This window comes from Mixophyes fleayi, chromosome 3 (genome assembly GCF_038048845.1).
Source record: "Mixophyes fleayi isolate aMixFle1 chromosome 3, aMixFle1.hap1, whole genome shotgun sequence".
In the NCBI taxonomy this organism is placed as follows: domain Eukaryota; kingdom Metazoa; phylum Chordata; class Amphibia; order Anura; family Limnodynastidae; genus Mixophyes; species Mixophyes fleayi.
In genome coordinates this window covers 25,645,548-25,655,999 of record NC_134404.1, presented here as the reverse complement: position 1 = coordinate 25,655,999, position 10,452 = coordinate 25,645,548, and the positions used below count along the sequence as shown (strand labels likewise).

The following is a 10,452-nucleotide window of genomic DNA, read 5'->3' as shown; positions in this document are numbered from 1 at the left end:
GTTTGCGCAATTTGCACAGTGTTCTGAATAGCACGAATCTAAAGCTCCGTTTGACTTGAAATCCTTTGTAAATTACAGATGCAATTTACACTTACGAGTTAAGTGTAAATTGCATCCTATTCTATATCAGGCGCTATATATTTCTACTTTATGAGATCTAATATTAACCCCCTGAAAACCACAAGTCCAGATGACTGGATTCTTCCTTGGGCCCTCAGCCCTTCGTTAACATAATTATCACTATCATCATCGATGAGCAAATTTTCAATGTTCTGCCCAAACTTGTTTGTTTAAATGTTCTTTTAAACATTAAATTGAAAAACATCAGAAAAGCACAAATTTAACAACCGCATGTAACAAATGACTGTTTGATATCTTTAAATCACATTTTGAAACAACTCTTTTTATTTGAACTAGTCATAAAAGATTTGTGAATCAATTTGTCAGAAATCTAACTATTGCCCCAATATTAGGAATTGACCTGAGAACTAAACCAAACCGCAAACGTTTTGCTCATATCTAATAATAATAAATTGAAAAAAAGCCTGCTATAGCATACAAATCATTTTATTTGCACGTATTATTGCCTTTTTTTTTTAAGCTATGCACATTTGGGGTCAATAAGGACTCCAAACATTGAGATACATGTTTTGCTCTGTTTTACATTGTTTAATTCGTCTGAAAGAATCAAATTTCTGTATCACAGCTACAAGTCTCCTTACACATATTCTTAATCTTATACTCCTCCTCCATGCTTTCCTCTTCTGAGTCGCACATATCCTTATAATCAGAGCATCCGTCAACGTCATCATTGTAGGGACAAGGGTTAGCTAAAATCAGCAAAAGCAGTTATTATATCATTGTAAAACATTTTACAGGTAGATATCAGTATAATAAAATTATATACTTTGGCTGTTTAAAGTCCCTGGTATAACTGCATACACACATATCTATCCTAATAATACAAAAATCTATCAAGTGTAGAATTCATGTTCTGTGCTGCATGAAAAAGGTTAATAACCAATCACAAAACTGCTTGGGGCTGTCATATAATACTGTGAGCCTGCAAATATACACAGTGTTGACGTATGAAAACTATATTGGCAGTATGCAAATGTCATAATGGGCTAGGAGAGGGTCACTGCACCTGCAACTATGAAATAGGAAGTTCAATTAGAGTAGTGTGCAAGGACTGTTTTTATTTGTAGAATTCACATTTTGGATCTGGGCATGAAAAATGTGAATTTCTACATCCATATAACACTATATGCCTAGCCTGATTTGTACCTCTTTACATCTAGAGAGGTGGAAAGGGGAGGGATGGAGCATTATCATAGGCCAAGTACATGCATGTTTACTTGTGTCTTGCTTAGCGGTAGAGACAGCCGCACATATACCTGTCAGCAGGTATATCTGTTGAGGGTCATCATCAATACGAACCTCTGAAGGTCAGGAAAAGGTGTTTTAAATTTTATTTTTTTAAATTGCATAATCCCCCCTCCCACAAAGAGATCCCAGCACAAGTGTTCAAAACCTACGCAGGTAGCAGCAATTGTGGGGGGAAGAATAGTGCAGGGTCTCGCTGAACAAGTCGCTACCAACTCTAGGCTATAACAAGCTGGACTGGGGTACTACACCTGGGAAACCCACTTACATCAAGAAAGGGCAGGCTCCAAAGAAACATACAAATACATTTTTGCAGGAGGTTTGTGCAATAAGTAAAACGCGTGCAACCTTAATGGTTTGTGAGTGCAGTCAAGACAAACTGGGGTTTGGGCTATAAGATAGCAAGTTTATGGGCATGGTCTGGGATGGCCGTGAGCATATCAAATGTTATGAAATTTTTATCCTGGAAAATTGGACGGTATGTGATATAATAGGTAGTGCTAAAGGTTGGTGTTGTGTAACTCCCACCACAGATGTGGAAAATCCCTTTAGTTAAACAAAATACAAACTTACTACATAGGCCATCTTTACATGCATGGCTGCAGTTGGAACATTTATCTCCTGTTACGTAAGGAGCATTAATTATCTTTTTCACATTTCCCCTGCAACAAAACAAGAACATTGTGTAAGAAAAATGAGACTTGCTAACAGCTCATACCTTGCATATGGTGAGCAAATTTAATGGAAGAAAGATAATTTGCGATATGGCAAAATGAGCAAATGTTAGTTTGTGACATAATCCCTAACTTTGTGACCAGGAGCATCTTGTATTTGTTAATACAAGTTTGTGCATGGTGGGGAAGTCAAATGATTGGATGAAGTCAACTAAATGGATTAATAGTGGTTTACCATGCAATTGCGATTAGTACGCCACGTGTACTGACACAATCACACGGATTAATAACACACACACTTACACTTACAAATAGTACACACTTTCTAAAAGTTCCATTTCACACTTGCTTATTTAATAAATGAATTAAAGGTTATTTATACACAGATAATATTAGAATAAAGGTATTTATGGTTCAGGTCCTCTAAAATCATCATCATCATCAGCTATTTATATAGCGCTACTAATTCCGCAGCGTTGTACAGAGAACTCATTCACATCAGGCCCTGCCCCTTTGGAGCTTACAGTCTAAATTTCCTAACACACACAAAATAGGGTCAATTTAATACCAGCCAATTAACCTACTAGTATGTTTTTGGAATGTGGGAGGAAACCAGAGAACCCGGAGGAAACATGCAAACTCCACACAGATAAGGCCATGGTTGGGATTTGAATTCATGACCCCAGTGCTGAGAGGCAGAAGTTCTGACCACTAAGCCATCGTGCTGCCCATAAAATGTAAACAGTTTGGTATCATATTAAAGCGTATTTCACCAGTTGTAACCCGGTATTGACAGAGTAGCAATCACATCTAGCGGTCGCTAGTTATGAGCAATATGAGATTAATACTCAAAAGCACTCTTATTATGGGTCAGTTTAAACTGGTTGTTTAGCGGCAAGACACATAGGCAACAGTTGGAGTGAATTGCCCCCTCCTTTGGTTCTCCCAAATGATCAAATGAACTGACCTATGACCAGCAGTCTACTGGAACATCGTTAACTCTGGACCAATGAAGAACTCTCAAGTGCTATCTGTGTATATTTTGTGACATTATCAGTGTTTTTTCTAAACTCTACAACATAAAAGCAGCGTCTGATTCAGGAACAGACTCACTCTTTGCCAACAGACATCAGGATTGACTGTTCCTGGATCCAGGACTGTGCAGCATATCTATTGGTTGTACCTTGTATTATTATTGAGATCTGCTAAATTTCACTATTAAATCTCTTTTTGTGCTTTGGAACCACATTAACCGCATCGGACAATATTTATTGGTAACGACAATACAAACATAACAATGGCTTAGCAGGTGACAGTGGCACCAAATCTCTTTCTCTGCCCAAATGGAAAAAGATATAAAAATGAGGTTTCCACTTTGGTAAAATATTAATATTGTCCATTTATGGAATACATGGAATGCTAAAAAGTACATTAAAATAATCTGTAAGGCCTCTGGTTCTAACCACTTAGAAGGAGGCAAACAGGTAGCTGAACATAGAGGTAAACTGTTACTGTAGGGCCGTAGGTTAAGATTGAAGACCCTTATGTATGATAAAGGGAGGATTTCAATACCAGGTAGCTTATGGTCTAGAAAGAAGAAAGGTCAGTAAACATAGCCAGGGATTGAGAGCCTGAAGAATTGTCAGAAGGCACCAGTGAATGAGATCTGGGGGTAAATGTATCAAGGACCGATTTTGCAAATCCAGCAATTTTCTCGGTAGAGTTGAAACTCGCAGATGTATGAAGCTGAGATTTCCTGTAAAATCGCCAGAGTTGTGCTTTTTTCAAAATTGCTAATTCCAAAATTGATAGAGATCAAACTCCCAACTGTTTGCCACTCTGGCTATACAAGTCTCAAATGTATGAAGCTGCGATTAAGCAAACTTGTATCTGGCGTGTTTGCTTTCAAACACGCCAAATACAACACGCTGCTTGCTAGCAGCGTGTTGTGTAAAGACATCACTGTTACACTGGTCTGCAATAAAGCCAGAGCTCCGGCAGCTGTAAAAACTGTTAAAAACCGATTAAAATAAAAAAAAAGCAAAAGCATGAGGTCCGCCCTCTATTCACTATTAACCCTAGTGCTGCCAGACTACTGATGGCTCCGTGAAAATCAGGGGGGACCCCACGCAAATTTTTTCCCCGATTTTCACGAAACCAGCAGTAGGCTGGCAGCACTAGGGTTAATAGTGAATAGAGGGGGGACCCCACTTTTTTTTTTATTTTTATACTTTCATCTATTTTTGAACATTTTGACAGCTGCCGGAGCTCCGGCTGTGTAGCAGAACAGTGTAATAGTGATGTGTTTACAAAACACGCTGCTACAACACAGGAGAGTTAGCTAACACAGGAGTGTTTTACATCGCAGCAAATCACCAGAGATGACCAGCGATTTTGAAGATCAGGGTACAAATCACAGCTTGATACATCTGAGAAAATTTGAACAATCAGTGACTAAAATTTATTATAGAGTAACAGAGGACTTTTATTGTTTTTATAGAGGTCTCTGTAGGGACTTTCCTCAATTGTTTTGTTTAGACTGTTCTTTTTAGCAATATGCAATCTTTATACAATGGTCTTTATGCTACCTTTGTGCTTATGATTGGTAGGAGAGGGGGTGTGGCCAGATCATGTTTTCATCCCCTTAAGATTTTACTCTGTTGATGTATTCTCCCAATTGATTCTACCTCAGGTCAAGGCTGATCCCACCCTTGACTCCCCTGAACAAATTCTCTCACAGGACATGATTGCTAATTAATACCCTAGAGCACACACACACACAAGCATGCTCTGTTATTATCTGACACCGGTGATGGATATGGGGTGGCTCCCAAACAGCAGCAGTGAAACTTAGTCTTATGAGATGACATTTTGACCATGCCCCACATGTAAAACAAAACAATCTTGAGCACAGTAACAGTGTGGCAGCAAATCAGAGCAATCAAAATCAGATTTACTGCTCCATTGTCTGACCTCACTGACGATTGGTCAGGTCTCAATGCAAATGTATGGGTGAGGTCTAAGAAAAAAAAAATACTGTAGTATTTTTGTCTCAGCTTCCCAAGTCCTCCCACTGTATCTGTTCTGACCCTGTCTAGCCATATATTATTGTCTGCAAAAGCCCTGTTGGGGGGCGACGTCACGTGCCCTCCTTACCCATCAATGCCGGCACCAATGATTATATGTTTTCTATTCTATCAGAATTCTAATATAATTATTTTGACATATTACAAATACAATGATTTTATTTATTCTCTACTTCAACAAGCTATACATGCACATATAATTAGAATTATACAATACATATACACATCCCGGATTGCAACACTCAGTTTCCGGACCCCATAGTAAAATTTAGTGGTGAGCAGTGATCCACCCTGGAGGTTTCCATTCTGCTCTTTACAACTGATGGACTAGCATCACTTGTTCCCCCCATAACCACATGGGCTGCTCCGGCAGTCATTCCACCACTGCATGCACCAATTGGTTATGAATAAGAGCTTAAGAAGAAATTGTTTTACTTACGCTGGGCAGTAATGACAAACAAATATGTAGCACAGGTCGTTTTGGGGACAATAATTCACTGCACAGCCTACTTTCCACGATTTATACCAGACGAACTGCAAAAATATAATAAAAATAAAAACATGATTAAAATTTGTGTCTGTAGCTGTCAAATTAATATTAATTCAAATTGTTATTTCTTCCGATAAATAATTTGTCTATTGTCAATAACATTGCATGCTAGCATTTATATAAGCAGATTAAACATGCTTAGAAGTTCCAGCTACAACCACAAATATAATTGGTTTCTCAAGCATTTTAATGGTACACTTGCACCCACCACCCATAATTATTGTATGACAACTGGCAATACCAGTAGGCTCAACCAAATGTAGGAAAAAGTGAGTGGACTTTTGGAAGTGAGGGGAAGTATGCATTGTAGACACAGAAGTCATCAGGTCACAGAAACAAAAAAAAAACTTCCCGACATCTTCATATTCCCGACTGTTCAAAAAGCTGAGTTACAACTATTTCCACCGATCCACAGTCCAGTACACAGAATGACATCAGTTGCAAAGGCCACACTATTATTGTTGGTGTTAAGGGTGCAATGCAAGAACGCGCCAGCTGGACAATGTAGAAGGATTATTAAAAAGCATTGTCCAGCCGCCACGTCATCAATGACGCGGCCGCGTCACGTGTCATGTGATGCGGCCAGCTGTGCGCCCCCCGGGCTGACATCAGCCAGCCCGCACCTGATAATAAACAACATGAGTAAAGAATAAAAGGCAGACCTGGTTATAGGAATGGAGCTGGTCTGAAGCTGTGACCAGATCTATAGCCAGGTTGTCTGTGACACTATATCATTGTAGTAGAATTTCTAATATACCGTATTTGCCGGCGTATAAGATGACTTTTTTGCCCTAAAAAACATGCCTCCTAGTTGGGGGGTCGTCTTATACGCTGGGTGCACTTGGGACAGCAGTTGGCAGTTGGGATAGACATCCGATACTTGCCCGGTGCCCATAGTGGCCTCCCGATGCCCGCCCACCTCATTCTACATACCGGTATCCAGTGCGGCCGCGGCGGGTCATCAGCGTGGTACTATCCATACTTCCATATCAACGGAGACTGAAGCGCTGACCAGCCTATATGCGCATGCGCGAAACCGCGTCAACACGCCAGCGGGTTCCGCTTACCATCTCGTAAAGTGATCTCTGCACGGACGTGCAGCTCGCAGCACTTTTACATCCCAACGTCCTTCCCGGCTACTAGCCTTGTCTCCAGGCAGGACTGCAGGAGGTTTTCAAGGCGAAAGTGCGGATTTCTTGAGACCGGTACATCAGGTCACAGAGGAACAGGACCTGGGTATTCGAGAGTCAGACTGAGGCATCCAGACCATCCAACCTGGGGAGGAAGGTAAGTGCACTACCCACTACCCACCCTTCCCAGATTTGTGAACGGACTCTGTTTGGATTATCTGTTCCCCCTGGTCTGTTCCAGCGACTATCATTCCAGTGTTTTTTTAGGTACAATAGACCATTTACACTTTGTTCAGTGTTGTTTACCCAGCTACATCTGGGACAGACTCTCCGGATTTGTGGTTCTTACCACGCTGTTTTTGGCACTATCAGGTTACCTCATGTACTACCATTATATACAGGGTCACGTTACGTGTAGGGGCAATTCTGTATGCATTATTTTCTGCTTTGTTTATTCAAATCTATCCTACCTGTCTCTCATTCTTCTCAATGTTCTTTTACGTTTTATTTGGTGTGTGGAAGGTGTGCGGAAGAGGGGGTAGTCTTATACGGCGAGTATAAATCAAACTCTATATTTTCAATGGAAATGTTGGGGGTCGTCTTATACGCCCAGTCGTCTTATACGCTGGCAAATACGGTAGATAAAACACATATATACATATAGCTGGAATCAGTATTGCAGACTACGGTCAGGTGCACAGGTTAAGTATGCATCAAGACGCTTGGTATACAGTTAACGGATAAGCAGTGTTTAAAGTTCAAAGTCAGGGTCTTGTACGTAAGCAGTAGACAAATATCAGTCAAAGGTATAGTCAAGATTTGTTACACAAAAATTGCGCTAAAGGTGGTCAGAGGTGCACACTGTCTTACCAGTTTTGTATATTCCTACTTGTCACACACAGGGAATTCAGTCCCAAACCATCAACAGGTAACCATACCTCTCAACTGTCCTGACTTAAGTGGGACAGTATCGATATGAGGGGACTGTGGTGCCATCCTGCCGGCATTCAGACGTGATGCATGGCACGTGCACATTGTCCCGATTCTCCAAGTACAAGAATAAGGCGTTATGGGTACCTGTCTCACTAGTCAAAGAAAGATGGCCTGTATTTTAAGTGGTAGGGTTCAATGCAAAATTAGGATTTTGAGGTGGAGAATGAGGGATGTAGCCAGGACCGATATGGGTAGAGCCTCTTTTTTCCAATATTTTCCTTATCTTTTTATACTGGACCTTTGGGAGATGTACAGTACAAACTAAGCTTGGTTCCCAATACTTCTAGGCCAGTCATGTTTGCTAATTAATTAAAATATATACCTGGGTGTAATGGCCGATAACTTTGCCTTCTTCTTTTGCTCCTTTTCCATGCTCAAAATCTTGATTTTCATCCCACCATCCTTGCATGGCTTTGATCCAACTGTGCGGCCTGTTAGCCATGTATAAGTTTTCTCCACATGTAAACCCTGCAAGTTATAATATATACATTATTAAATGTTTAGCATTAGCGCATACAATATTTTCAGAGGTGTTTTAAACACTTTGAGCTTAATTTATTGTCTTTGCTATCAAGCTGTTTGAAAGCTCCATAATACATCAATTATATTATATGTCACCCAGAGCAAAACCTGGATGCAAAGATTGCCAAAGCCATCATGTGAGAACCACCTAATTACACATCTGTGCTCTGTCCCATGTTAATATGAACCTTTCGTGGAAAACACTGCTTTTTTATAGCATTATGTGCTAATTTCACAATTCCTGGGCTTCCTCAAGCCACCTACTTGCTTCAACCAGCGGAGAGTGTACCTTCAAAATTAACAGTTTCTGAAGCCAACCCTTGGGTATCCTGCTTGGGCATAATCCGGGTGAAACTAGGCTTTTCTCACTCTTGCAGCCAGAGTGGCAGTGATCCTGCCCAAGTGTCACACTGCTTTCAATGGGTACGCACCATTGAAACACCTCCCTAAATTGGGTAGGAAGATAGAGAATGTCCTTTCTTTTTGCAGTCTTTCTTCACAGCCTCTGTTTCTTGCCAGTCCAGCAGGAAGTATAATCCGAAACCGGTTGTGTCCTTAAGTCTTTAAGCTCTCCAATGCTTCAGGTTGGTTACTTGACTGTCCCTCTGGTTTCAGGGCTTGGTTCTTTAACCTTGCTCTGGATCTTGCAGTTATAGCTTCTGGGCCAAGTGAGGGGGCTTCCTCTTATGGCTACCTCATTGGAGACCCTTGGGGACTGGATATGGATCAAGGTTCTGCCCCTCTGAAAACATGCATATGAAATAGATCTCAACAAAGGGGTGTAATCACAGGTGATAATGTTAGCATAGGTAGTTTATCTGAATTAATCCATTACTGTCTCTTCATAAGATCCAGAGCTCTGGTGTAACTGGTACTTCCAGTAGGTTTGTTAGCCTGCTGTCTGAATGCATAGGCCCAGTACTTGTAGCAGGCAGAGACAGTGCTTAGCGCACTTTTTGGTCAGGAAGTGTTGAGACAGTCTTTGTGGGTTCAGCTTCCCAAAGGTCTATATGGGTCTCTGTGGGACAGCTTTCATAAAACCTACAGAGATTACTGTAAAGCATAACAATACAATATGGGGGAAAACAAAACTCTGATGACTGTTAGGAGAGAGGGTCCCAGACGGGCTTGACCTTTATTTTTGTCCTTAAAGGATAACTGGTGAACAAGCGTATAAATGTATTCCTGTTACTGTCCGTTCACTGTGGAAAACGATGTATATCCAGGGTGGGGCAAGTTTAACCCCTCATTTTGCATCACTTACCTTTGCATTATTATATCTCTATTAATAGTCACATGCATGGATTAGCATGTCAAGATAGTGATGATCATGCAGGAGCAAAGTTTTGGCTTCTCTTGCACAATTCGAGGCACATCAGTAACTTTACCCTTTGACCAAATACAAAACTGAGCTTCACCTGGCACTCAGAGAGGTGAATTTATGAAATGTTGAGCTTATCTTTAACACCTCTTTGGTAGATAGTTTTCATGCTGCAACGGCTTTTCCAGAATAGTTTTAACCTTTATATCTGCTGAGATTCATGATAATTCTTAATGTGCTCTCTCCACTCCCATAATTATTTTCAGCTTACGCCAGTGAATTGTAAGTATTTTTGGGGGTGGACATATACTAACAAAGCTCCAATGTGGACACCTACACTAAAACCATATAAACAAATCAGGGACTTTCTTTTATTGTCTAACTTCTAATGCTAGTAAATAATAGTAAATAAACCTGATAGGATTTTCTGGTAGTATATTATAGCATAAATTAAAATATATGAACATACACTTTTTCTTCATTCGTCCAGTACCAATGTTTGTGCAGCTAGCACATCTGTAGGCTTTCATTTTACAGTCTAACTCTTCTCAGTATAGGGATTTCAAATTGTTGAAATATAATGTAGAATTTGAAGTTAGAAAATAACTACCAACTCACTCACATGCTTAGCCAGCATTCTGCTTTGGAGCTAATCCTGTCTTTTCCCAAAGCCTTTATCGGGATGCAGACACAACCCTACTATATCTTGTATGCTAAGTCAGTCACTCCCTAAATCTTTACCTTTCACATTTTGGTGAAAACAGCAAAGAGTAACACACCTCATGTGAAA

At 40.3% G+C, this 10,452-nt stretch overlaps 1 protein-coding gene across 1 annotated transcript in view; it reads right to left on the bottom strand.

Annotated features, from left to right (window-relative positions):
- Positions 1 to 594: 594 nt before the first annotated feature.
- Positions 595 to 10,452, bottom strand: part of LOC142143090 (cysteine-rich venom protein TEL1-like) — a 79,364-nt gene continuing 69,506 nt past the window's right edge. Inside the window, exons 6-9 of the mRNA XM_075200803.1 lie at positions 8,142 to 8,287; positions 5,586 to 5,680; positions 1,960 to 2,048; positions 595 to 830 (exon numbers count right to left, since the gene is read on the bottom strand). Of these exons, the coding sequence (XP_075056904.1) occupies positions 688 to 830; positions 1,960 to 2,048; positions 5,586 to 5,680; positions 8,142 to 8,287 (473 nt within the window). The 3' untranslated portion in view covers positions 595 to 687. The remainder of the gene's footprint in view (positions 831 to 1,959; positions 2,049 to 5,585; positions 5,681 to 8,141; positions 8,288 to 10,452) is intronic.